Here is a 27,923-nt window from a genome sequence, read left to right as displayed (position 1 = left end):
AGGAAAGCAGACTTTACGTCCATCTCCCAAGAGTAATGTGTTGTATTGTTAAGTCAACGCTCTAACCACTTGAGCTATTCAACTTGTTTGTTGATAGGTTGGCTCCTCTGCAATGATATACACCGATGGCTTCAACCTGGCTCTGATACCAATTGTTGTTTTTTGATAATCAGCCAGAGAAATTCGGTGAGAGAAAATCGTCGACGGGAGGTTGTTAGAAGAAAAATAAAATGCTTAAAATAAAAAAGAGAGAATGACTGAAATTTTGATTCAAAAATCATATTGTTACATATTTTGAATATGAACAGATTTCCTATTTAAATATAAATTATACTAAAAATGGCCGAACAGTGGTCAACTAAATCTGTGCCACTCCCTACAAAATTTGAACAGATTTTCTATTTTAATATAAATTATTCTAAAAATGGCCGGAGAGTGGCCAACTAAATCCGTGCCACTCCCTACAAAATTTCCGTCTAAAACGTTGGTGATCCACGTGTTTCGTCAAATGGTCAAACGGAGGTATTCTGAATAAGGAACAACCGAAAAAACCCAGGTTTTATCTAACACCGACCAGCTCAAGCTTCTCCTTTCCTCTTCCTCATGTCACTATCACTATAGTCGATCATCAACGTCACAAGCAATTTCGTCTCCAAAAGTTGTTTGTTCCTAAATCCTAAGGTAGGACATCCTCATGTCCATTTTTCTTTCTTAGCTTGCTACGCTTTCTCAATGATTCGTCCACTAGACTGCATCCAAGATAACTTTTATAAACATGTATCCAATTTTTGTGAAAGCTCAAACCAAACCTATACCAAACCTATGCAGCATACCCAACATCTTTCGTGGACTTTCCAGAAACACAGAGTAAGCCTTCCAACTCTTACAGATTCACTTCGTCAACTTGGTGGACAACTTCCTTGCTGTCAACACTATCAAGATCTTCTTAATGTTCCTTAGAATTTGTTGGTATGTAATCAATAACGACAAAGATGATTGTATCGAGAAAGCTCTATGAACAATTGATTCATTAGTTTCTTAAACTTTGTAAGCATTAGTTAGGCCGAAGGACATAATGGTAAACTCTTAATACTTATAACGGCTCATGAAAGAAGTTTTGATGTCATTCTCTCTAATCCTCGTCTGAAGGTAACCTGACCTTAACATGACCCTTGTCTGAAGTTTTGATGGTCCTTACTGTCTCATGAAAGATAGCCTCACAGTTTCCTCTATGTGACCAACGGGCCTTCATCTAGTGTGACATCTTGTCACGTTGCTTGCTAGAGAATTATCACTCATTTGAGTTCTATGTGGGTTATATGGGAGAAGCTAATCCTTTCATGAGTCTCTTTGTGTTCTTCTACACCAGCTCTTGTAATCTCTCATGGTTGACATAATCGAGCCTCCTCAAAAAAGTGATAACTCATCATTGGCTCATATAAGACGTCATCCTCTCGTGTTTTCATGTAGGATCCTAGGAAACTTTCTCTAAGCTCTAGTCTGGTGGCTAGTTTTTCCTTAAACTTTCAATTGCTTCCTATATAGGTAGGTGTAATGTCCTAAGCCAAAGTTTTAGATCAAGATTATAGATTCAAAACCTGATGTCTCCAGCAATCTCCTGCATTCTGTGCTATATTCTACATTACCAATTGTCATTAATACTACCACCACTGAGGTAGTCCCTAAATCATAACATTCAAAGAAGTTGTCTCTATCTAATCATGCTTCACAAGTATCTCACGTATAATTACGAGTGTGGAACCGAAGTTCATCTTTTCCTTAACACAGATAACCTAGACAAGAGTATGTTCCTATCATCACGACACCTAGTCCTTCCTTTTTCCCGATGGTGGTAGAGTGGACCATAACTTCACCTTTTTACTATTGTTCTCGACCCTAAGGTTCACTGATCTACCATGAAGATTCCACATCCTTCACTTTTCCATCTCTTGAGCGATCCTTTATCAAGAATGTCTATCACTAAATAACTCAAATGACATTGTGCATCTATCACACTTCTGGAAGTCCAAAATCTTAAACTTAATCTATGAAAAACTCAATTCAAAGTCTTGCAGTCATGATCTCTATAGCTCGTCTCTCAAGGTTGATGAATCTTGATATCATGATATGCCAACATATCCAAATCTCTCTTGGGATAATGGTATGCTCAATGAGTGCTTAATTCATCTAGTGGTTGTCATGGCCTAAGCGAACTATCCTATCTAGGTCTACTACAAGATTTTCTCGAAGACATACCTAGCATCCATAGTTATGGTCATGGGAGGCTAGGTCTTGGGTATATGCTAATTTAGTACAAGGTCTTAAGGTATCTCATACCTAAATCTATTAGTTGGACGTCTCGCTCTCTACCATGCCAGTTCTTTGTCTTCCTAAGGTTAGCATGCTATTTTAAAACCCCTTTAGGCCTCATCACCATATCAAAACCCTATAACTCAAATATAACTTCGTCTTATAGGGTTAACGTTTACTCTTTACTGCCCTAGAACGCTATCGTAATTTAATATCTCAACTATATAACCCAAATTATACATTGGGTTCATATAGGACTTATATTATTCCATATACTACTTTGTAGATTTAAGCTATATACTTGGTTGAAGCGAAGTGTCATCTAGCTAAGCCTAGAGGTGTACGACTCTCTACTAGAGCTCGGCAAGAAGTACTTACTACTCTTATACCAATTTGTTAATATCAATTTTTTAGACTTCAAATCTGTGCTCATGACTTAAAAAATTTTTAAAAAATAAATAAAATAAAATAAAAGTAAAATAAAATATGAAAATATGAAAATATGAAAAAAAAAAAATTAAGCAATTTAAAGCAAACAACACCACAATTAAAAACAAATTGAAATCTAGTAACAAGTTGGTGTTGTTCGAGTTTATTATGAACTGGGAATGGTTTTGGGATATAATTTCAATCAAAATACATAGATGAATTGATGCCCCAAAACGGACCCCTGTGTGACTGCACAGCTCCCAAACGCTCCCCTACCTCGACCGGTAGTAACGAATACCTAGAAAAGAAATGTAGAATGGGGTAAGTATAAACAAACTCAGTAAGCAGCCTACTTGTATGCTCTCATCGCATCAAATACTTAGTAGGTTTTTCATGGGATTTTCTCCAAGCTCTATAAAGTTTTGGCTTAATTCTACAGCTATCTGAAGTTTTGGGAAGGCCTCGAAGTTCCAATCGGTTCTCATGTGGCTCACGAACCCACTTTAGGTTTGGGGTGGTTCACCGATTCTTGACTCTACAGATCTACTAGAAGACATATATCATCTCTAAAGTGAACTAACTTTTAAATTCTTAGACTTAGTGAGGTTGCATACCCACAATAGTGAATGACCGATATCTCGGGTTGAGGTGCTACCTCATAAAATTTGTTAGGACAATATGACATCTAGTTGGTTTGAGAATCATCTACGGAGGGTTAACTAAATGACTCTACAACAAGGTCATAGAGTCACTCTATGTGTGGTCGTGCAATCATGTGTGCTTTCCAACACTAGGTCACCTGCATTGTCCTACACCGTACTTAGGATAGGTTTACAATGCAAAAGCCATATTCAAGAGACCTCTGACCATTTCCACAAGATAAAAAGCACCTAGTCACCTCAACAAGCTACACTATCCAGCTTGGGTCTGACTCACAATACCTATATTCCTACTGCTTGGATGAACATTGCTAGTGCTAAGAGCTTGTCGGTGGAGATAGAATGTTAAAACTTTGGTGACACCATTCACACTGCTACTAGACTTATTAAGCTTTCCCGTGGAAGTTTACTAGGTTCTCAGAGACATCGAGAGTGAACCTAAGAAAGACCCATGAGGAGTTCAATCCCTATAGATACATAGGATAATTCTAAGGAGAACAAGGAGACAACACAACACTTCATCCTAGAGAACTGATTGGAAGTTTATGCCTAATAAAAACCTAAAATAGTCGAGAGATTTTAAATTGCATAAATTTGTAACTAAGAAAATAGCAAAAGAAAAAAAAAAAGTGCAATAATTTAGTACAAATAATGAGAGAGAGAGAGAGAGAGAGAGAGGACAAGAAAGAAGAGAGAGGCTTAGGTGTAGAGATGGTTGGTAATGAGATAGTGAATAAAAGGGGAAACTCACTTTTTTTGTATTGGCGGTTGTTGCTATGGTCAAATTCTCCTCTCCATCTTTCCCTTCTTCCTTTCCTTTACAAATCACCCACTCTTTTCTTTTTCTCTTCCCTTACTTTGTCGTTTTTCATTCCTCCTCCATATAATTTTTTAAATTAAATTATTATTTCGTTACTATATTTGGAAGTATATATTAATTTGAATATTGATGAGTATAGGTCGAATTTTCTTATTACGAGTCGAGTATGATATGCGTGAAATAGCATATGAACGACATATTCCCGCATTAGTAAACCAATAATTGTATTAAATTAAAAGCTTAGTTTGAACATTAATCCAATATTTTTAAAAATAGATGGAGGGATATGTAAGGTTCTAAATTTCTTAAAAAAAGTTGAGAACCATTTTTATTAATTTTCACAAAGCGCACGAATCAGTTGAAGAAAGGAATTAATAGTATACACCATACCTAAATTTATAAAAATGGATCTTCTTCTATTTCAAATTTGGATTCTCTTCTCTCTCTCTCTCCTACTAAAATAACAATAACCTACTTCTTATTTTATAGCCTATTTTTCCTTTATTTGTCTCTTAAATAATGAGTTTGTTTATGAGTTACAAAATAACGAACAAATTTTGTACTATGTGATCTACTTTCTTTTTTTATATTCCAAATTTTTCTCAACTTCTACTCACATTTTAGAATCTAAATTATTCCAATTAGATTATGAATGTAATAAAAAATAATGAATAATTTGTTTATGATCCAACCCCTGGTGAGAGGGTGGGGACACGTTATTCAAATTCCTAATGTTGGATGATGAAAGTCCCACATCGGTTAATTTAGGGAATGGTCATGGGTTTATAATCTAAGAATACACTCTCCATTGGTATGAGGTCTTTTGGGAAGCCCAAAGCAAAGCCATGAGAGCTTACACTCAAAGTGGACAATATCATACCATTGTGGAGAGTCGTGTTCGTCTAACATGGTATCAGAGCCATGCCCTAAACTTAGCCGTGTCAATAGGTTGGCAAATCCTTAAATGTCGAACAAAGGACTCCAAAAGGAGTCAAGCCTCCTCGAAGGTACGAAGGCAGTCAAAAATGACTAAGACTCCAAAGGAGGCGTGCTTTGTTCGAGGGGAGGTGTTGGATGATGAAAGTCTCACATCGGTTAATTTAGAGAATGGTCATGGGTTTATAATCTAAGAATACACTCTCCATTGGTATGAGGCCTTTTGGGAAGCCAGAAGTTCATAATTCACTATGGATTAAGATTAAGTCGCGTATGATTATCTTGTGAAATGAGGATACCCACCTACTCACCCAAATATTTTAACATGAACAATGTGGATATAAACGGTAACACGAAAGTTTTGATCTATATGTTATAAAAATATATTTACATAAATTTGATAAGTTTTGATTGGGTTGCATGTATAAAGAAAGAAAGACAGTAAAGAAAAATATAGGTGGAGACAGAAAGAGGATTGATATCAAAAAACAACTTTTTCCTTTTTGGTGTACGTCCCATTACCCTTTTTCTGGGCAGTCATTCATGTTGAGGGAAGTGGAGCCCTTCCTTTCTTTTGCACTCATACCACTTCATGGCCTTGCCTTCGCTACCCTATTTCCTTATTATAGGGTATATCATTCCGTCTCTCCTTAAACTCTCATCTATCATCTAGTCGTGTAGAGCTCTACTACAGGTTGGAACATGGTTTTGTTTTGGATGGAGAAAGTGTCTCTTATTTATATATACAGGAATCTTTCGAGATTCCAACGAAATTGTTGATAATTTTGAATAATAAAAAGAGAGAGAATAAGTTCGAGTTTGAGAGGGTGACCCTAGCTAAAACCCTCTTGAATTTGATTACCCATTTACTTTTTGAATTTTTATTTATTTATGTAACATGAATTATGATAGTTTAGTCTATATTACTATGATTATTATTATTATTATTATTATTATTCATCACATACGTAAATATTTAATTAATTAATTAAAAACCTTGTCTTCAAATTCTTCTCTCTCTTCGAGTGGATGATTCTCAGTAGCAGCTATATTGGAGTGTTGGACACGTGGCATAATGGGTCAGATGACGACGACAGGGATGACGACAACTTCGCAAAGCTCCACAGCTCTGTGTCCACGTTGTTGTAATCCTGACCGGCGGCGGCGGTGTAAGAAGAGGAGGATGATTTAGACGAAAACGATGTCGTTCCGCGTAGTGTTGGTGGAGTTGGTAATTGGTCACTGTAATAAATCATATTGGACACTTCAATTTGGCCGTTCAGTTGCGAGGCCACCAGCCGGTCGAACGCCGCCCAGTTGTGAGGAGCTGAAGCGGCGGCGGCGGCAGAAGAGGACTCAAGTTGGTAGCCGGGAATTAGAATCGGATCGGTGGGGCCCACATGGTTGTTAATGGGTTGGTGGCAGTTGTGGGTGCTGGTGGAATTGGGGCTTTCGAGGTTTGGAAGTTTGGAGAATCTGCCATCCAGGTAACTACCGCCGGAGGATGTGTCGATGGGGCTGAGCAATCTCCCACCGCCGCCGCCGTCTCCGTCTCCGTCTCCGTCTTCGATGTCCTTGCAGGTTTGACCCATGTAATGAAAGATTTGCTCCAAGGCTCCGTCATTGCAAGAATTAAGCAAGAGAGAGGAGGGTGATTCAGTAATTGTAGTACTGACAGGGCTGTCCAGGGTTTTGTGGTGATTTTTCTTCTTGAATATCCTACACACAACCCACCCCTCTTCTTGGCCTCCGTCTCCAATCACACTGCTCGACGACGCCTTAATCTAAGTCAAATCGAACCATTTGGAGATACATTAACAATAAGAAGCTTTGAACTAATACCGTGTTATGAATGAAAAACATAAGTGGGATCCAAGAGTTTTAATTCTTAACGAGATAAGACAAAGAGACATACATTACTGGATTGGGTGGTGGAAATTTCATCGAGGCGATATTCATGCATGATCCAATCAGACTTTTGGCCGTGAGGGGCGCGACCCTTGTAAAAAACAAGAGTCTTTCGCATACCAATTCGGTGGCAGTTAGTGTAAATGACTTTATCACGACCAGTGGCCTTCCAGAAGCCAGCAGCGGTGGCACGATTGGTGCGAGTACCGGTGGGATACTTTTTATCTTTATGACTAAAAAAGTACCAATCGTTTTGGGGAGTGGTTCCGATCTTGCATTTCTCTAGAAAGTGTAATTGAATGAGAGGAGGAAAGGCAATAAAAACGAGAGGAGAAAATGAGATGCGTACCTTGGATGTCCCACGGCTCGAGCTTGTTGAGGTCGACGTCGGGAATGACATCCAAATCGACGGTGTGGAAGGAGAGCTTCTTGCGGAGGTAGTAGTGGAGAAGCTCCTCTTCGGTGGGGTGGAAGCGGAAGCCGGGAGGGACTTGGGAGTGGCCATTCACGGAGATACTCATTTGGGTGTGTGTGTGTGTGCGTGTGTTTTGTTTTTGGTTGGAAACAGAGAGGGATTGGCATATATAGTTGAAGCAGGTATAGTTTTAGTATGATGCTTGGAGATGAGCAAGGAAGGGTGTGAGAATATGATTACAACACGGAAATGGGTCCCATATAGAGAGGAGAAAAAGGGAGGGGAAGAGCGCATGGGCACGTCTAAAAACTACGACACTCGACCTTAATATCTCCCCCGAAAACCACCTCTCAAACAACCACTCACCTTCCCTTCTCCATCCTCTTCTATATTACTCTTTTACACACCTCTCCTCGTCTCTACTCGTGTACACAGGTTGGGTTGGGTTGGGTTAAGTTTAGGCTCAATTCTGAGACGGGTTCGAGAGAATTAAAATGGTAAATTAACCCTTTTTAAAAAAAACAAAAAAAATAATAATTAAAGTGGTTGAATTTGTGGGGGTATAGGAGAGAGAGGGAGAGGGAGGCATCCACAACCACCGCAACAAGAAAAAAGGTGATGGGGTAGGGATTGCGCTTTCAGGGCCCTTTAGATGGGACGAACACAAATAAAAATATGTGATGCATGGGAATATATTTTTGACAATGGCTTGGATTCTATTACAATTTTCTTTTTCTTTTTCTTTTTTTAATTAATTTATTTTTTTATTAAAAGAACTCCAATTATTTAACGGGTGGCTTTTTGGACTATTATATCCCAAATTCTCCTCTGTCAAATATATATATATATATATATATATATATATATATATATATATATATATATATATATATTATGATTATTATTATTAATTAATTACTATTATTTTGTTGAAAATAATTGAATATTACAAATTTCCTTAATTATGTTAGAAGGGTTAATTATGAATTTAAACGTCAGTGTTTGGAAATAATTTGAAATTTGGTTCCCTTAGAAAGTGATTGTTGGTATAAATGGAATTGATGAAGAGAAACTCCTCACACCAAAATGGAAATTAATATATTCACATGCACTATAATTATTTTGTTTCCCTTTTATTTATTTTTTTATTTCTCTCATAATATTTCATCTTCTATCAATAAAACGAGTCGCTTATGATTTTACATTTTACCAGCCGGCCATCGTAAAAAAATAAACACAGCTACCTCACAACTCTCTACAATGGTATGATGTTGTCTACTTTGAGTCAACTTTACTTTGGGCTTCTCCAAAATGTCTCATACCCTCTCTAAATTAGTCGACGTGGGACTTTCATCATCCAACATTTATATCTTATTATTTTTTCGTAAGCTTGGGTTGATATTTCTCTTTAATTTTTGAACTCATTCTTTTTATTCGAGTTAAAATACTTTTGTTTGTGTGAATTCTTATAATGGGAACTTTCACTTTCATCAAAACATCAAATCATCGGTTTTTAGTATTGTTATCTAGTTACAGAAACATAAGTTTTACGTTTTTGCATCTCTCTAATACTATAGTCATTGTAAAATCTTGGTTTATTTAATCATTATGGTCTCAAGAGAGATTCAACGACTATAAAAAAGATTGATTCTTTGTGATCTTTTCTTTCAAGAGGATGATCGACCACATTGGGATTAGAACATCACTGAATTCCTGCAAGAGGCAACAATAGATGAAAGCCTAACAGAATAATCTCGGGGGAGGTAGAAAGCCTACAAGTTAAAAGAATTGGAAATCTCGAGTAATTCGTCAAGCCGATAGTAGCTAAAGAATTTTTTTTTTACCCAATTTTAGTCTAATCATGTTGGTTTAGGAGATGTTTTTTCTTTGTTTTGTGTGGCCAACATGTGACCATACTATTTAGGGCTTGCTTTGTGTTTATTAATGGTTACGTGAGGGGTCTAAAGCCCAACACCTTTAAGATTTTAATTACGGTTTCGCCATTTTGGACCTGCAAGCCCAAAATCTTTATTTTCTTTATTTATATTCAATTTCCTACTTTTAACTTAATATTTATAGAAAATAATAATAATAATATACAAATTTTAGGTGGATTAACGTATTTTATTAATATATTTTAAGACTTTTTATTTATTCTAAGGATACACTTACATAGTGGCTAATTATGATCATAAAATATAAAAATTACAACTCTTGAAATGCCTCACGAAAGGTTAAAAGTCTTTATTTTGAGATTCTATTGAGTCATGTATGTTATCACTGTAAAGTAAATTTAAAAAATTGGGTAAAAAGAGCATTTGTGTTTTATTTTAGCCAAGGACTAAGTTTTTATGCAGTTGTACGTAGTTTAGATTACACATATAAAAGCATTCAAGTTTGACATGACCGATCTTGCTCGTGGAGTGATTCAAATCTCATACAAATGTTCTTGTCTTGAGATTTTCGATCAACAAGGTAATCTGAATCTTATTTTCCCTTGTAATGATTCATTATCATTTAATTATATGAAATAAAGTGTCTTAATCATGCCACGAATATTTGATGGTGCATGAAAAATTGTACTATACATGTTTGGATTTAGGAAAATTTTATTTTATTTGTCAATTTTAGAGTATTATCTTTAAGGTTTCAAGTTACCGTTAGTAAGGGTCATTATGGTACCGGACATGATAGTTACCACCTTTCAATTGACAATAAGTGTTTATTTTCAAGACTATAAATAATCATTCACATTGTTACTTTTGGTAGAACATTTTGGATATTAAAATCAAAATTACATATTATACTTCTTTAAGTCATGAGTTTGTTCCTTGATTGTTGGTACAATTCATTATTTAAGGGATGTACCCCCCTAAAGATGCATGAACTCATGAGATATCTTTCGAAAATGGGAGGGTGATTTCTCCTCCGTTTATAAAATGTGTGGACTAATAAAGGGTCACCAATTAATCTTTAATAATGGATTTTTCATGATTGGCTAGGATAGAGATAGTTGATACCGAAGGTCAGGTCGTAGATGATTTATAATATCTGGTGCCATAGGAATACTATACCTGGAGATGTAATAGGAGATTCCTAACTATCCCTTGATCGTAAACTTGTTTGAAAAATGATAATAGTCCACACAAGTATATAGTAATTGGCAGACACGAGGGACACTCACTCAAGATTATGAGAATGATGATAATTATGATTATAAGTACTAATAGAGAGTCACCAAGTAATTTCTAATATAGTGTTGTACCTCGACCGACAAAATTATGAATTTGAGCTAGGATGAGGTCGTGCCTCACTTATTATGTAAATGTATAATTTGCATGTTGTCACTGTATATCCAAAAACTTCAAATAACCCACTTCGTCTTCACTACTGATTGCACGTTGTCATTGCGTATCGTTCATCTTTACTCTTCTCTACAATGCTATCTTTATTATTTCCCGTCTTTCATTCAAACGAAGGAGATAGTTGTGTTTTGTTTTAGATTTATTTTTATTTTTTATTATTGGGTGGTAGAAATAAAAAAAAAAAAAAAAATGAAATTGAAACTTACATTTTATGAGTTTTAATAGAAGTGAAAACGATTGTATGGAGCCCTCTTGTCCGTTGTATATTATAAACAGAAAAGGCAAGAACAATAATAAAGAAAATAATGCAGGTAGCAACTGGAATGCCACGTGGCAGTCAACATAAAAAGACATTGACTAACTTGAGTGCAAGCGTAAAAGAGAGGCATGTGGTTAGGTGCGGAAAAGTGGTCCCCGCCTCCACGTCATTTCACTGCCCCAAATACTAAATTGCTCACCCCCTCTTCCGCTGCTAGTTGCACGTGACACCACGTGCCTACTTTTCACCTTGAGGTAATAGAAACTAGAAACGCGTTTCCCTTGGCGAAGAAAAAAAAAAAAAAAAAAAAAAAAAAAAAACAGTTTTTATTTTTTATTTTTATTTACACAAAATCATCCACTTGAAAATAAAATATAAACATTAACGTAATATTTTTTATTTAATTCAGGAAGGTTAAATTCCGAGCTTTTATTTATTTATTTTAATTATATAATTTATGGTGTCCGTTGGATGAAAGATCCCTGTGAATCTATCTCACAGCTTCTGACACCGTCATTACCCCTTTCCCCATGCCCTCTGCAACACAACAAACCCAACGCATCAAAATATATATAATAATAATAACTCACTACTCTCTCATTCATTGCCCAATTACTGATTATATAAAATATATTTTCAAATTTATTTTAAAATGTGTGTGTTTTTGTGTTCAGTCTGAGATTCCCACATCAATTCTAACGTCTCTATGCCTCTCTCATTGGCTACATCTCAACTTCAGCAGCAGCAGAAGCAGTAGAGCCTTAACTATGGCTTCCAAATCCTTCTTCTGAAGATCCCATTTTTTCGTTTCAATGGGGAAGAAAGGAGGAGGTAGCTCATGGCTGACCGCCGTCAAAAGGGCTTTCAGATCTCCCACCAAAGATGATGACCAAAAGGTACCCTTTAATTTTCATTTCCTTCTTCTTCTTCTGATTCGTCCTACTTTTTTCTGCAGAGGCGGGAGAAACGCCGCTGGATTTTCAGAAAATCAGCATCTCAGCCGCCGGAGCCACTCCCTCCCCTCCAACCGCCTCTCCCCACTGATCACAAACATGCCACACCGGCTGCACAACCTCTTCACCTCACCACCCCTGCCCCTGCTCCATTGGATCGCCATTCTTACTCTGCCATTCTCATTCAAACCGCCTTTCGAGGATATCTGGTGAGCTCTCAACTCTGTAAATTTGTCATAATGTGAATAGATACCCTTTTTAACTTTTGAATTTTGGAAGGCAAGGAGGGCTCTACGGGCACTGAAGGGGCTGGTGAAGTTGCAGGCATTGGTGAGAGGCCATAATGTAAGGAAACAAGCAAAGACAACCCTGCAGTGCATGAAAGCATTAGTTAGAGTACAAGAGAAAGTGTTGGATCACCGTATGCGGCTCTCCCTTGAAGGCAGCCGACGGTCCACCTTCAGCGATACCAACAGTATCTATGAATCTCGCTATGTTCAAGACAAATGTGTATCAAGAGAAGGAAGCAGCGTTACAGACGACTGGGATGAACGTGCTCACACTGTTGAACAAGTTAAGGCAATGTTACAACACAGACGAGACTCTGCTTTGAATCGTGACAACATTTTATCTCAATCCTTTTCTCAACAGGTTTGAATTCATATCTCATTCCATCGTTTAATCAACAATTGTTATGTTTTGAATGCTAAACATGTTTTAGATATGGAGGACTGGAAGGAGCCCATCAATAGGAAACCAAATGGAGCTTGAAGAAGGATCAAAATGGCTGGATCATTGGATGGCTAAGAAGCCATGGGAGAGCAGGGCAAGAGCTTCCACTGATAACAGACCACAGCCACTTAAAACGCTTGAAATTGACACCTCTCGACCATACACTTACTTATCTCCCAACAATTTCCACACTACCAATTATCAAATTCAATCACAAAGATCAAACATGCTTCCATCTTCCTCCCCACTCCATAGAGCCCATCACAGCCAATTCCCCATCACCCCGTCCCCGTCAAAATCCCGACCAGTCCAGCAAATTCGGTCGGCAAGTCCTCGCTACAACAGAGAAGATAGAAACCAAATTAGCCACCACATTACACCTCAAACGCCAAGCTTGAGGTCTAAACATCAACATCACAAAGGGGGTGGTATTGGTGAAACTTCACTGCCTAATTACATGGCTGCAACAGAGTCAGCCAAGGCTCGAGTCCGGTCACAGAGTGCACCGAGGCAAAGGCCTGCAACTCCGGAAAGGGAACGAGTTGGGACTGCAAGGAAACGGCTATCGTTTCCGGTACCGCCAGATCCATACAGTAGAGTGGTGGGGTGTGGTGGTGTTCATGGGAATGAGATGAAGAGTCCAAGTTTTAAGAGTGCTTATGGAAGGTATGGTGGGTTGGAGGATCAGTCTAACTATTCTTCTTGCTATACAGAGAGCTATGGAGGAGAGGTTTCTCCATCATCAACCACTGATCTCAGGAGGTGGCTGAGATGATAAACAAGTCCACACAGTTGGGGAATGCAATAATTTTCTTCTCTTCATTTTCATTCTAAGAATCTAACATTCCTCTAAATTGTATTATTTTTGTTTCTTTCATATGCTTATCGGAGTGTTGGTGCATCTCAAACAAACGTCGGACCTACTTTTTGGCTTAGTACAAAGAATGTCTAACACATCTATTGCACTAACAAGAGATCAGTATGTGTACATGTCCATAAGGTGTTTATGCTTCTTAGTAATAAGGGAAGATTAATTCTATTTTCAATAGTTTCACTCTTAAACTTACAAGATAATGTTTATGTCAACTATTCCATTAAAGGAAGACGGAAAAGTGATGTGATAATGACTTGTAAAAGGATAGTATACGTGATATTGGTTCAATTTTCATTTATGCCGCTAAAATTCGGTGGATAGGAGAAAAGTCAATTGAAAGCGACGGTAGAAGAGCAATAAAGAAAAAGAGTAACATCCTAGTGTTTTGGGGCATCCCTACAACTTAAGTTTTTGTCGTTCCCTTCTGGATTAGTAAAATTTTAAATTCCCTCAAATTTTTTTAATGGGGAAGGAAACAATATTTTGCCATAATCTCCCTTTTTTTTCCACCCTTATATAAAGCTTCGTTTTGAATGTAACTAAGATTATTTGGTGTCTTTCTCCGGCTCATAACTAGAAAACAAATACAATGGTTATTTTGAAACAATTTCAAAAGTTAAAGTTTGAAAATATTGAAGCATACACTAAAGTTCACGAGCAACATTGATAATTGAAACATACACCTATGCCACATCTCTCTCCACCTTCATTTTAGCTGAAAACTTCCCAAAAAGGTTATTTTGAAACAAAATGAAACGTGTGAAAGTTTAGGGATATTATTAACGCCTACCATAAAAACAAACCTAAATAATCAAATTACAATGGAAACTCTAAAAAAGAGTTACATATATCTATCATTGTTAAGTTGCATTTTCAGTGGAAATTTTTTTACCACTTGATCAGAGAAGAAAATGGAAACAATTGTAAGGAGAATTCCACCAAAACAGGATCACGTTATTGCAGGCATAAAAGGGTTCAAAGATTTGTTTAAATTAACAATAATTTAAACAAACCTGTAAAGTAACAGTTTCTCTTAGAGCGCACCAAGAAAGATCAAAGAGATCCCCAAATCCAAGGAGTGCATCATCTATTACTATGCAGTTTTGGGACAGATTGTAATGTTGTTATAGCCGTGATTTGAGGCTAAAAGAAGGAGCACAATGTATGCATAAGTTGATTTCATAAAAGAGTATCATGACTTTGGTCTAAACAATAACTTAAAAAGACCATGTTTAGAAGACTCGATCCCCGATCCCATAAAAGTTTCCAGAGATTTATGCTATCAGTAACGAAAACATCCAGTCTTTCTTGTTCAAGAAAATATAACAAGGGTTGAATCTCTAAAGCTACGTCACTCTGTTGTTAGAAATTACGACTCTCCACAATGGCCCATGGAACCTCCCCTGAGGTCCTATGGAACACTCGAACAGTCTCCCCTTAATCAAGTCCTTGAACAAAACACCCTTTATTCGACACTTGAGTCACTTTTGACTATACTTTTATGGCTCACAACTTATTTGTTCGACACTTGAGGATTTTATTGGCATGACTAAGTTAAGAGCATGGCTTTGATGCCATGTTCAAAACTACGACTCTCCACAATGATATAATGTTGTCAACTTTGAGCATAAGCTCTCGTGGCTTTGTTTTTTATTTCCCCAAAAGGCTTCATACGGATGGAGATGTATTCCTCGCATAAACCCATGATCAACCCCTTAATTTGCCGATATGGGACTCTTCTCCCAACAATCCTCATGATCTGTTACTTACCTCTGACTCGTAAGTCTGAAGCAGAGGACTCTTCCTGCAGCTTGATGAGACACTCATTCCTATTTGGACTTGTTTCTTTTTTGTCCATTATAATTCCCTATTGTCTCCTTCCTATCTGTTTCACGAATGTAGCAAGCAGATACAATCTAGTCCTAGGAAGCTTGGGCATCATATGGCTATCATTTCTGGGCTCACATGTTATGGCAAGACTCTGTCACTTTAGTCTCTATCTATATAGAGTTCTTCTAGAGATGGGTCTTGGAAGCTTTGTAAGACTCATAGGGTGTGCAGAAATTATTAAGGTGGGTGACCTATGGTTTCTATCAAGACACCGATAGGAACTACGACTCTCCACAATGGTACGATGGTTCACTTTGAGCATCAGCTCTTGTGACTTTGCTTTTGGTTTCCTCAAAATGCCTCATACAATCCTTGCTTATAAACCGATGAACTTCCTCTTAATCAGCGACTCTCCACCTAACAATTCTCAACAAAACCCTTTTAATTTCTGACCAACAAGCACAACAAGAAAGAGCCACTAACCATGACAAAGAAGTGGTAGTTTCTTCATCTATTTCAACAGTCAGAACAAAGCTCAGAAGGGTTCCCAAATGGAGGAGTGGCATAAAGAATGTGCATACAATATTAAAAGTCATATATACAGCAGTGATTTAACATGGATTCATATTCAAATGTTGGGAACTCATTGACAATTCTAATAAACACTGCACATGAATATAAAATTCATTGACAATTGTAATAAAAAGAGAATGATAGAATCATCAAACCGTCTCAGAGATCTCCTGAAGGCGTTTCTCCAACTCAGTAAGTCTCAAGCCCCAATCGTTCTTGATTCTCAGAGGCCTCACTCTACGGTTCATCTCAGAGTTATCAGAGCCGCTCCCTTCGGTGGGAGGCGGCCCGTCTTTCTTCTGTTCTTTCACTTGTCGGGTTCTGTTCTTCTCCTTCACGGCGGCCGCCTTCTGCAGTGCCCTCAGAACATCTAACCCACTAATTTTGGCAGTCTCCAATTGCGATTCCTGTTTTCGTATGGGGCTGCGGGATTTGGGATTTGTGGATTTCGCGGCCGAGAGAATTTTGTGGCCGAAGCTTTTGATGCTGCTACTGTTGTTTGGTGTGGCGTTATCGGCGTCGGTGTCGGGTGGCTGAGCCTTCGCGTAGATGGCGGAGACCGGAGGTGTCGGAAGCGGCCTGGTTGGCAGCGGGAGGCGGCAGCAGGACGGGCTCGGTGAGGTTGAGAAGGCAGCCCACATGGTTCTTAGTTTGTGGCTAACACCAAGTTGGGCATTGGAGGTCTTCTTTTGGGTTTTCAGAAAATTTGTGGCCCAAAAGTAAAATAAAAAGTCAATAACTATTTTAATTAATTTTTTTGAATTAATTAAAATAGTTATTTAAAAAACGGTGTTTGAATTAATTAATTTTTTTATTTATTTAAATAATGATTGGGTGGATGATGGTTTACTTGTGACAATATTTATAATTATATCTTATGCTATTATTTTGCTAAATTTTTTTAATATTAGAAGAGAGTCAATTGAGGATGATGGTTGTAATATTATAATACCAATAGCTTCCTACCCAAGTTTAAATTTTATTTTATTTTTATTTAATTTCATAAGATTTTATTATTTATTCTTCCACCATGAAAATAATTTTTATTGGAAAGTAATATTTAAAATATGTATGGAAATTCAATTATAAATTTTAACAAAAAAATTTAAATAAATAATTTGATTAACTCTAAACTAACAAACATATCATCAATTAATTATCTAATAATAGTTGTTTTGGTTGAAAAACTTTACCATAAAAATAATTATATCAGATATAAAAAAATTTCAAACTCTAACTCAATCCAACCAACAAACATGTCTGATTAGACTAAAGTATTGTTGATATGGTCAATAAATAGTTATCCACTTAAATGAGATATAATAATTAACTAAAAATGTTTTTCATATAAGGAAAATAGAAAAAAATTTAAATGGAGTGATTTTTATTTTTAAAATTTATTAGGAAAAGTGTAAAATAGGTAATTAATTAATTAATTAAATCCGACTGGACATGAAGAATGTTTTTGGAGTAAATTAATGAATTTAAAATTTGAATATTGGGGTTGATATATAATTGTTTATATAGAAAATATGTAACGAATAAACTAACTTACAATTCCAATTATTACCCTTTATTAAATTTAGAGAGTATATTATTTTATTTGCCAAGTTAATTAAATATTTGTTCTTCTACATTCAAACTTTAAAAATGTCTATATTTAATTTTAACCTTTATTTTTACTTTTTTATCAAATAGATAGAAAATAACAACAAAATCAACAAGAGAGAAAAGGAAAAAAAAAAAAAAGAAAGAAAATAATAATTACCATATAAGGCTTTGACTTTTCCTTTTGTTCTCAAACTCCCTCTCAAAAATTATCAATCATCTCTAACAATCATGAGGGACAAAGCCAACCGCCGCAAGGCCGCCGTCGCCGTCGTCCTCTCCGCCGCTTCCAAGCTTACCGCCTATTTGGTCATCCTGTTGCTAACCTACACGCTGGGTTACCTATCATCCTCTACCTCTACGGCGTCGTTTTCCTCATCCGTATCTCCATCTAATTCCGAAATTATCCCTACTTATTCGACCCCTCAACTCTTACAGGTCACTGACGCACCTGTCGACATCGGCCAATTCCGAATCAGAACACGCTGTTCCCCACCCATCCCTCACCGACAGGTCCGTTTAACAATCCTCCAGAAGGTCTTCAGCGGCGAATCTCCCTTCCTCAACTTCCCTCCGCCGCACGTGGCGGAGCTTCTGCACCCGAAGAATATCAAGGGGTGGGGCTCCAACGGCGCCGTTTTCGAGAACCTTGTGAGACGAGTAAAGCCACGGACTATAATCGAGGTGGGTTCGTTTTTGGGAGCGTCAGCGACTCACATGGCCGAGTTAACTCGGCAACTCGGCCTCCAGACTCAGATTCTTTGCGTTGATGACTTCCGTGGGTGGCCCGGTTTTCTTGACAAGTTCAAGGAGTTGTCGATGGTAAACGGTGACGTATCGCTGCTTTACCAGTTCATGCAGAACGTGGTTGCCATGAACGCGTCCGGTTCGGTTATTCCGTTGCCGTTCTCAACCGGATCGGTTCTTGATAGTTTTTGCGAGTGGGGGATCTATGGGGACTTGATCGAGGTGGACGCGGGTCACGACTTTAACTCGGCCTGGTCCGATATAAACCGGGCTTACCGGATCCTTAGACCAGGTGGGGTTTTATTCGGCCATGATTATTTTACTGCTGCAGATAATCGAGGGGTAAGACGGGCAGTTCATTTGTTTGCTCAACTCCATGGTTTCAAAGTCAAAGCGGATGGTCAACACTGGGTTCTTGTCTCTCATTAATTTAACGCTTGCCTTTGTTTGTTTGTTTTTTATGTTTAAAACATGGTATTTAGAGCATAACAGGCTTGAGAATCCTGTAATTCGATTTTAATTTGTATGTCATTTAAAATATGCTCATTGTGTGTGGGAATAAAACTATTTCATTTTCAATTTGAAAAACTGAACGAATGACGATCTTATATGATACACATCGACCGCAAAGTTTAAAAGATAAGATAGAAGTTTTTATTTTAAAATAAATGGGTGATGGAATGAAATTCAACCATTTAATATCAAAGTGCGTTAAGTTCATAAATCATTCAAACACGAACTTCATCCACATAAATCTGTGTCACATACCTAAGCGTCATGTATTGATGAGTCATGACCTCTCATTGTTTCCAATTACAAAGTTGCTAAAACAGTATGAGAAATATCACTTCATACTCGTCGACTCAAATGGATTAGTAGACGACAACTTAATAGGCCACATTTTGTTTTTTTTAAGATGACTCCTTAATATGCCACATATTGGCTACTACACTCATGTGAACCCTTACCATGTGGGCAAGTTCACGACCCTGACTAATCCATCTCTTCATAAACTTCTTTGAGCAACTACAAACCCTCATTCCTATGCCAAGTTTACTAACAGGAGTTACTGGCTTAACTACATATCCTTACCTTGTTATAGAGACTCTAGGGGGTGACCCCATCACTGGTACCACCATAAAAACCTTTGCCCCGGGATGAGTTCATGATTAAAAGTATCTTTGAAACAACATAAAAGAATACTAACCTAAGACTAAGAAAATAAAATACCACTATCCTATGCACTTGTCATGGTCTCTACTTGTGATGTCATCGTCAGTCGTACATGGGTGTCTTGCTTTTAGTCAGGACAAAATTCGATGTTAATACTTCCGTACACACGACCGACATGTGTAAGCGTGGTGTCACAATCATGCTCGTCCAAGGCGTGTTGCCCATGGTCGCATACCCATGACAAGCCAAACCCTTTATGTCTTTCCATGTTCTAGTGTTTTACTTTTGTATTTCTAGGAAGTATCAAGTTTCGGAAAAATCATGTCTAGGCCTGCTAGACATGAAATACCTCAAAATGTACTATAGGGGATGTGACTAGTTGTTAACTTCTCCCTACCAATAGTTATATACTATGAGCCGTTGTTGTTACTCTCTTCCTTGCATATATAATACCTCTTTCAAAAATTTCTCTTTCGAAAATCTCTCTCTGCCCTCGTTTTCTAAAACCTTCTTCTTAAACCGAGGCTAGAGGCTCAAGCATACGTTGCTTGGCCGTAGGCGACGTAAGAACGAATTGGCTTAGCTCACTTGTTACTGGAAAGTAAGTGCCGCACAATCGCAAGTCCGCTACCATCAAAAGTACGATTGTGACAAGTGGTATCAGAGCTTTGTTAGCTCCGTGACATAGTAAAGACCAAAACCATGTCGACGAAAAAGTCGACACCCAAATCACAAGCCGACCGACTTACTTTAATAGAGGAGGAAATGTTGTTCCTCAAAGAAGTCCCTGACACCGTCCGCTTCCTGGAAGCACAAGTGACGAAATTGAATGGAAAATTCGTAGAAATCGACGCAATGGGCAACTGTCTGAATGGGTTGCCAATCAAAGAACTAATGTTTCGAGTGGCCTCGCTCGAAGAAAGAGTTTCTCCTACGAGCAGCTCAAGATCTACTGGTAGCCCTGATAGCTCTGTCGCGCACAAGGAGGGACGTGCCGAAGAGTTTGATGAGCTACAAAATACCATGATGAGTTTGTTTAATGGATTAGCTGACGAATTCAAAACAACGATCGAAGTCATCCAAGAAAAGATGGCCGAGATGAACACCCGAATTGGGGTGACCATGAAAGTCGTGGAGAAAGTCACAGCTAGGCAAACTCATACAGGATCCAACAAACTAAAGTTCCCAGACCCCAAACCTTTCAAAGGGAACCGGGACGCCAAAGAGTTGGAGAACTTCATCTTTGATGTTGAACAGTACTTCAAAGCCACAACGGCCTGTACCGACGACATAAAATTGACAGTAGCTTTAATGCATCTCATAGACGATTCAAAACTTTGGAGGCGTACAAAGGTGCAAGACATCGAGAATGGATTGTGCCCCATCGACTTGTGGGAAGACCTTAAGAGAGAGTTGAGGAACCAATTCTTCCCCACAAAGGTAGAATATATAGCAAGGGAAAAACTAGTAGCCCTAAAACAAACTGAAATCATAAGGGATTATGTCAGACAGTTCTTGACCCTGATACTAGATATCAGGGGCATGTGAGAGAAAGACAAGGTATTTCTCTCTCTATAAATGGGTTGCAACCGTTGGCCAAAATAAAAATACACGAGAAAAAGGTTCAAGACCTAGCCACCGCAATCACTAGCGCAGAGAGACTCATAGACTTTGGAAACGAAGCGAGTTTCCAAAGAAGAACAACACAGGCCCCAAACACTGGGGGCAAAACATATAAGCCGCTAGGTGATCGAAATGAAGGGCCCCAATAGGCCAAACAGAAGTAACGACAGACCAAGTGGGTAGATAGATAGACCTTCTCAGAATAACCAAGTGGGGACATCTCGAGGACCTTACCCTCAAAAGAACTACCTGACGACACCTTTACAATGCCTGTTGTGTAAAGGCCCCCACAAACTGTCTTACTGTCCTCACCGGGCCTCTCTTAGTGCACTCTAAGTGTCCATTCAAGAGAGCAACGACACAGGAGTTGAGACTACCCAAGACAAGAGGGAAGATCAAGACAACCCCTGAATCCTGAATGGGTCCACTTAAATTCTTGTCAGCCCTCCAACTGAAGGTTGACCCAAAGGAGATAATAGAGAAATGGCTTATGTTCATAAACGCAACAATAAACTCTCGACCGAGTAAGAGCACCTTGATAGACTCAGGTGCGACCCACAACTTCATCGCTGATCAGGAAGCATGAAGATTGAGACTCACCATAGAAAAGAACCCCGGAAAATAAAACTGTCAACTCTGAGGCCTTGCCTATTGTGGGAGTCTCCAAAAGAGTCCCCTTGAAATTAGGGGCATGGTCAGGAGAGATGGACCTTGTCATGGTTCACATGGACGACTTCGATGTGGTACTTGGGATAGACTTCCTTCTAGAACACAAAGTTATCCTAATGCCACTGGCAAAATACTCGGTGATTACCAACCACAACCCCACAGTAATATCTGCAAGCATCAAGCAAGCAGATAATCTTAGAATGATCTCGGTCATACAATTGAAAAGAGGACTCGCACGAGAGAAACTACATTTATGGCTATACCCTTGATGGAAGAAGTGACCACTGAGGAAACTACCTACATTTATGGCTATACCCTTGATGGAAGAAGTGACCACTGAGGAAACTACCTACATTTATGGCTATACCCTTGATGGAAGAAGTGACCACTAAGAAAACTACCTACATTTATGGCTATACCCTTCTTGATGGAAGAAGTGACCATTGAGGAAACTATTCCAAACGAAATCAAGGATGTACTAGACAGTTATGCTGACATAATGCCAGAGATCTTACCATAAACATTACCACCTCGTTGAGGCATCGATCACGAAATTGAACTCCTCCCCGGGGTTAAACCCCCAGCGAAGAACGCATACCGGATGGCTCCCCCTAAGCTAGCCGAATTCAGGAAACAACTAGATGAGTTGTTGGCAGCAGGATTCATCTGCCCTGCAAAGGAACCTTACGGAGCTCCCGTACTATTTCAGAAAAAGAAGAATAGAACGTTGCGTCTGTGCATAGATTATAGAGCCTTAAACAAGGGGACGGTACGCAATAAATACCCACTACCGATAATATTGGACTTGTTTGACCAGCTTCACGGGGCCAAATACTTCATGAAGTTGGACTTACGATCAGGGTACTACCAAGTACGTATCGCCGAAGGTGACGAGCACAACCGACGTGTGTAACAAGATATGGGGCTTTTGAGTTCCTGGTAATGCTCTTTGGCCTGACAAACGCCCCAGCTGTTGTCTTTTGACAATTGGTGAGGGAAATCGTCAGTTGACGGATAGAGAGAAATTTGTTGGAAGAAACAGAAAGTGTAAAAATAAGAGAGAGAGTAAACTTGGGATTTGACTTTGCTTAAAAAGGCAGTGATTTTATTTATCATCAGATTCACCTATTTAAATAATTATCTTATCCAAAAAAATGGTTGAGAGTGGCTAACAAAATTTATGCCACTTCCCTTCAAATGGCCACCTAAAAAATTGGTAATCAATTCGACGTGTTTGTCAAATGGTCAAACGAAAATATTGAGTTAATTGATTAAAACGTGTAAAAGCTAAACCTCAGGCTTTTATCTAACACCAGCTACGTTTTGCACGTTAATGAACCAGGTTTTCCACGAATACTTGGATTAGGTCATCGTAGTATACCTCAACGACATAGTTGTATACAACACAACCCTAGAGGAACACAAGGTGCACTTGAAGCTAGTGTTTGACAAGCTGCGGCAGAATCAGTTGTATGTCAAGAAAGAAAAATGTGCCTTTGCACAAACATGTACCAACTTCCTTGGACAGTCATCAGTTGTGGACAAATCGGTATGGATAGCGACAAGATAAAAGTTATGCAAGAGGGAAAAATCCCTACTTCCGTATCCGATGTACGATCCTTCCTAAGATTGGAAAACTATTATAGGCGGTTCGTCGAAGGGTTTTCACGATGAGCCGCCCCATTAACAGAACTCCTGAAGAAAGACCATCCTTGGTCGTGGTCAAATGAATGTCAAATGGCCTTTGAAGATTTGAAGGCAACCATGACGAGGGGTCCTGTCCTCGGATTAGTGAATGTTGCTAAACCATTTGATATAAAGATGGATTCTTCCGACTTTGCCCTAGGCGATGTCCTTATTCAAGAAAGCCACCCCATCGTTTATGAAAGTCAAAAGCTCAATGATGCTGAAAGGATGTACACTGTCTCCGAAAAAGAAATGCTAGCTGTGGTCCATTGCCTACAAGTTTGGAGACAGTACCTCTTGGATCACAATTCGTAGTGAAGACGGATAATAGCGCCATTTGTGACTTCTTTGATCAATTGAAATTGATGGCAAAACAAGCCCGCTGGCAAGAGTCGTTGGCTGAATTTGACTCTAAATTTGAACACAAGGCAGGAAAAAGTAACCAAGCAGCCGATGCACTGAGTCGGAAAGGCGAACATGCGGCCCTGTGCATGTTAGCGCATATTCACTCAAGTGAGATCGATGGATCAGTGCGGGACATCATCAAAGTACATTTACATAAAGACCCATCGACCAAAGCCGTCGTTGAACTAGCCAAAGCTGGAAAGACACAACAGTTTTGGGTCGAGGGAGACCTTCTAATGACAAAGGAAAACAAATTATACGTTTCAAGAACAGGAGAACTGAGGAAGAAGCTCATTCAGGAAGGCCATGATACTTTATGAGTCGGACACCCTTGATGGCAACGAACTTATGCCTTAATCAAAAAAGGGTACTTGTGGCCAAATATGTGAGATGACATCATGCAGTACACCAACACGTGCCTCATCTGTCAACAGGACAAAGTCGAGAAAGCCAAAGTCTCAGGACTCTTGGAACCTCTACCCATGCCAACAAGGCCTTGGGAAAGTGTCTCTAGACTTCATAACACACCTCCCAAAAGTCAGAGAATATGACGCCATCTTGGTTATCGTAGACTGATTCTCGAAGTACGCGACATTCGTTCCCACCCTCAAATTATGCTCAGCTGAACTAACAGCCTAGCTATTTTTCAAACACATTGTAAAGTTATGGGGCATTCTGTCGAGCATCATCGACGATAGGGATGGTAGATTCATTGGCACATTCTGGACCATGTTATTCGCCTTCTTGGGAATGACTTTAAACATCTCTTCGAGCTATCATTCTCAAACTGATGGACAGATAAAACGGTTCATCTACGGGAAAGAGCCCCTTCAAAATTGTAAGTGGACGACAGTCGGCCTTGCCCTATATTATGGATCATTCTTATGCAGGAAAAAACCCTCAAGCTCAAAACTTCATGAGAGAATGGAAGCAGACAACACATATAGCTCAGGCGTACTTGGAGAAAGCTTCCAAGCATATAAAGAAGTGGGCAGACAAGAAGCGTCGCCCCCTCCAATTTTGAGCAAGAGACTAAGTCCTCATCAAGTTGAGGTCAGAATAAATCAGATTCTGCAGTCGAAAGGTCTAGAGACTAGTTCGAAAACATGAAGGCCTGGTTGAAGTCTTTAAAAAGATCGGGGCTACTTCTTACGGAGTTGCGGTACCCACATGGATGAAAATACACCCGGTAATTCATGTGAGCAACTTGAAGCCCTATCACCCTGACCTAGATGACGATCAGCGAAATGTAATCTCTAGACAGAGCATCAATTTGAAACAAAGAGACACCAAAGAAATAGAGGAGATCCTAGCCCACAAGGTTAGTAAGATAGGAAGACCTGTACGAAAGATTCGCGAATTCCTTGTCAAATGGAAGAATCTCCCTACGGAAGAAACCAGCTGGGAATGCGCTGAAGATCTGGACTCCGCCGTCACCCACATCGCTAGGTTTAAAAGTAGTCGGTTGACAGAGACGTCAACCAATTAGGTGGGGGAGGATGTCATGATCATGCTCGTCCAAGGCATGTTGCCCATGTCTGCATGCTCATGACGAGCCAAACCCTTTATGTCTTTCCATGCTCTAGTGTTTTACTTTTGTATTTCTAAGAAGTATGACGTTTCGGAAAAATCATGTCTAGGCCTTATAGACATGAAATGCCTCAAAATGTACTATGTTAGATAAATCCCTACCGAGTGAATGTGATCCCTGATTTTTAGTTAACCATTTTTTTTGTTAGGTAACTATTTTTACGTTAACCCACAAAATTGAAGTAAGTGGGAAGTACACGTCAAGGGGAAGGACACGGCAGCAAGAGCACCAACGATGGGTCATCGACATAGGGACAATAAACCATATGACCGGGGGCAAGTCTACATTCTCTGAGATCGATTTGGGGATTCGTGGGACGGTGAAATTCAGTGACGGCTCCATCGTCAAGATCAAAGGGCGTGGCACCATCCTATTTGTCGGCAAGGGAGGCGAGCATCATAAGCTGACCGACGTCTACTTCATCCCGAGGCTCAAGGCTTGCCTTGTGAGCCTGGGTCAACTCAATGAGGCCGACTGCCAAATTTCCATCGAGCACGGGCTACTCAAGATCCGCGATGATCGATGATGGTTGCTCACACAAGTTCGGTGCACTACAAATCGCCTTTACATCTTGGAGTTGGAGATAGAGCAACCAGTCAGCCTCTCGGCTAGAACTAAAGAAGTATCTTGGACGTGGCATGCAAGGTACAGACACCTAAACTTTCCTGTCCTACAAAAATTACATAAGGAGGAGATGGTGCACGGTTTGCCGGCAATTGAAGGCGTGAATAAGCTGTACGACGGGTGTCTCATCAGCAAGAAGAGGTGCACCCCTTTTCCGTCTTAGGCATCCTATCACGCCTGTGAGCCATTAGAGCTCGTGCACGGCGATATCTGTGGGCCCATCAAGCCCTAGAGACCCCAGGCGACAAGACCCTCTTCCTTCTGCTGGTCGATGACAAAAGCCGCTTCATGTGGCTAAGATCCTGCTACAAGCGAAAAGTGATCCTACTGCAAGAGAAAAGTGAGGCAGTAGAGGCAATTAAGCACATTCAAGCACGAGCGGAGGCTGAATGTGAGAAGAAGATGCGGGTGCTGCGTACGGACCGAGGCAGCAGCACCTAACGACGCCCTACTCCCCCCAGCAGAACGGGGTGGTGGAACGCCAAAATCAGACCATCGTCGGGATAACAAGGTCATTACTGATGACAGTCGGGATGCCCAGGAGGTTCTGGGGAGAAACGGTAATGACGGTCGTCTACCTCTTCAATCGGTCGCCAACGCGAAGCCTCGATGGGAAGACGCCACACGAGGCCCAGTACAAAAAGAAGGCAGCAGGACGTTATCTTCGAGTGTTCGACTGCGTCGCATACATGAAGGACGCGCGTCCCCACCTCGCCAAGCTCGATCCCAGGGGGCTGAAGGTCGTCTTCATCGTCTACGAACCCGAAAACAAGGCGTAACAGGTTCTATGATCCTGCGGAGGGGCGACGAGCTCACGTTTCGCGTGACGTCATTTTTTACGAGACCACCTTTTGGCAGTGGAACGGCATAACCGAGGCAGATCAAAACCCAAATCAATTAAGGGTGGAGTACCTCGTCACCGAGCTGGGAGAAGGGAGCACAACATCGGGAATCATCACTGCTGCCAGCGGCTAAACCGAGCATGCCTATGCCAACCCCAACCATAACTCCAATTGCAACCCCTAAACTAGTGGAGTTCGCAACACTACGTTCTGCGGATTCGACGCTAGATGCCGATCACAATGTTGGTCTGGTGGCTAGGTACCGAAGGATGGAAGACCTACTGGGAAGAGGTGAACCACCTGGATTGGCGGCGTGCCAGCTCGAAGAAGAGGTGGGCAAACAAGACGTGAAGTCTAAAGGACATGCCGCCAGGGACATTGAGCCATAGGGCTCGAATCAAAGTTCAAACAAAATAAGGAGATATACGATAGGACTTTAGGAGGAGATTGTTAGATAAATCCCTACCGAGTGAATGTGATCCTTGATTTTTAGTTAACCATTTTTTTTGTTAGGTAACTATTTTTTTGTTAGGTAACTATTTTTACGTTAAACCCACACAATTGAAGTAAGTGGGAAGTACACGTCGAGTGAAAGAGAGTTCGTTAAGTTGTCATTTACTTTTCTATTTTTAGGATAATTTGTTATTTAAAAATCCCAACTGAATGAGAAATGAAATCATCGGGTTTTCAGGCAAATATTCTCTCTCCTTTGTTTTCCGTTATTTTTTTTTTCTTCGAAGAAGTTTTCTTCGGCCGTTTTTTCTCTGTCGACGTTTTCCTCTTAATTTCCAGAAGGGGATATGACTAGTTGTCAACTTCTCCCTACCAATAGTTATATATTGTGAGTCGTCGTTGTTAGTCTCTTGCTTGTATATATAACACCTCTTTAAAA

At 39.5% G+C, this 27,923-nt stretch overlaps 4 protein-coding genes across 4 annotated transcripts; 2 read left to right on the top strand and 2 right to left on the bottom strand.

The window, feature by feature from the left end:
- Positions 1-6,124: 6,124 nt before the first annotated feature.
- LOC111499272 (NAC domain-containing protein 43) lies at positions 6,125-7,721 on the bottom strand. Its single transcript, XM_023150824.1, has 3 exons — positions 7,412-7,721; positions 7,070-7,344; positions 6,125-6,938 (listed from the first exon to the last, which is right to left on the bottom strand). Exons 1-3 carry the CDS (start codon positions 7,581-7,583, stop codon positions 6,201-6,203), a joined length of 1,185 nt encoding a protein of 394 aa, XP_023006592.1. The 5' UTR covers positions 7,584-7,721; the 3' UTR covers positions 6,125-6,200.
- A 3,950-nt stretch (positions 7,722-11,671) lies between these two features.
- On the top strand, positions 11,672-13,698 carry LOC111499254 (protein IQ-DOMAIN 1-like). Its single transcript, XM_023150799.1, has 5 exons — positions 11,672-11,809; positions 11,849-11,997; positions 12,057-12,263; positions 12,334-12,705; positions 12,776-13,698. The coding sequence occupies exons 2-5, from the start codon at positions 11,914-11,916 to the stop codon at positions 13,559-13,561; spliced, it is 1,449 nt and encodes a 482-aa protein (XP_023006567.1). The 5' UTR covers positions 11,672-11,809; positions 11,849-11,913; the 3' UTR covers positions 13,562-13,698.
- Positions 13,699-16,050: 2,352 nt separating this feature from the next.
- On the bottom strand, positions 16,051-16,766 carry LOC111499329. Its single transcript, XM_023150906.1, has one exon. It carries the CDS (start codon positions 16,702-16,704, stop codon positions 16,213-16,215), a length of 492 nt encoding a protein of 163 aa, XP_023006674.1. The 5' UTR covers positions 16,705-16,766; the 3' UTR covers positions 16,051-16,212.
- A 1,100-nt stretch (positions 16,767-17,866) lies between these two features.
- LOC111499291 lies at positions 17,867-18,986 on the top strand. The gene has a single exon (XM_023150848.1). It carries the CDS (start codon positions 17,903-17,905, stop codon positions 18,845-18,847), a length of 945 nt encoding a protein of 314 aa, XP_023006616.1. The 5' UTR covers positions 17,867-17,902; the 3' UTR covers positions 18,848-18,986.
- The last annotated feature ends 8,937 nt before the right edge of the window (positions 18,987-27,923 follow it).

Source organism: Cucurbita maxima, unplaced genomic scaffold (genome assembly GCF_002738345.1).
Source record: "Cucurbita maxima cultivar Rimu unplaced genomic scaffold, Cmax_1.0 Cma_Scf00026, whole genome shotgun sequence".
Classification (NCBI taxonomy): domain Eukaryota; kingdom Viridiplantae; phylum Streptophyta; class Magnoliopsida; order Cucurbitales; family Cucurbitaceae; genus Cucurbita; species Cucurbita maxima.
The sequence above is the reverse complement of the archived record's forward strand: the minus strand, read 5'-3'. Positions and strand labels throughout refer to the sequence as shown.

Excerpts from the sequence above, each read along its gene's own strand:
- LOC111499272 (XM_023150824.1), bottom strand. The coding sequence starts at position 7,583 with ATGAGTATCTCCGTGAATGGCCACTCCCAAGTCCCTCCCGGCTTCCGC. Across the intron at positions 7,345-7,411 it reads CGAGCCGTGGGACATCCAAG|AGAAATGCAAGATCGGAACC; the intron begins GTACGCATCTCA and ends TACACTTTCTAG. Across the intron at positions 6,939-7,069 it reads CCACCACCCAATCCAGTAAT|ATTAAGGCGTCGTCGAGCAG; the intron begins GTATGTCTCTTT and ends GATTTGACTTAG.
- LOC111499254 (XM_023150799.1), top strand. The coding sequence starts at position 11,914 with ATGGGGAAGAAAGGAGGAGGTAGCTCATGGCTGACCGCCGTCAAAAGG. Across the intron at positions 12,264-12,333 it reads CCGCCTTTCGAGGATATCTG|GCAAGGAGGGCTCTACGGGC; the intron begins GTGAGCTCTCAA and ends GAATTTTGGAAG. Across the intron at positions 12,706-12,775 it reads CTCAATCCTTTTCTCAACAG|ATATGGAGGACTGGAAGGAG; the intron begins GTTTGAATTCAT and ends AACATGTTTTAG.
- LOC111499329 (XM_023150906.1), bottom strand. The coding sequence starts at position 16,704 with ATGTGGGCTGCCTTCTCAACCTCACCGAGCCCGTCCTGCTGCCGCCTC.
- LOC111499291 (XM_023150848.1), top strand. The coding sequence starts at position 17,903 with ATGAGGGACAAAGCCAACCGCCGCAAGGCCGCCGTCGCCGTCGTCCTC.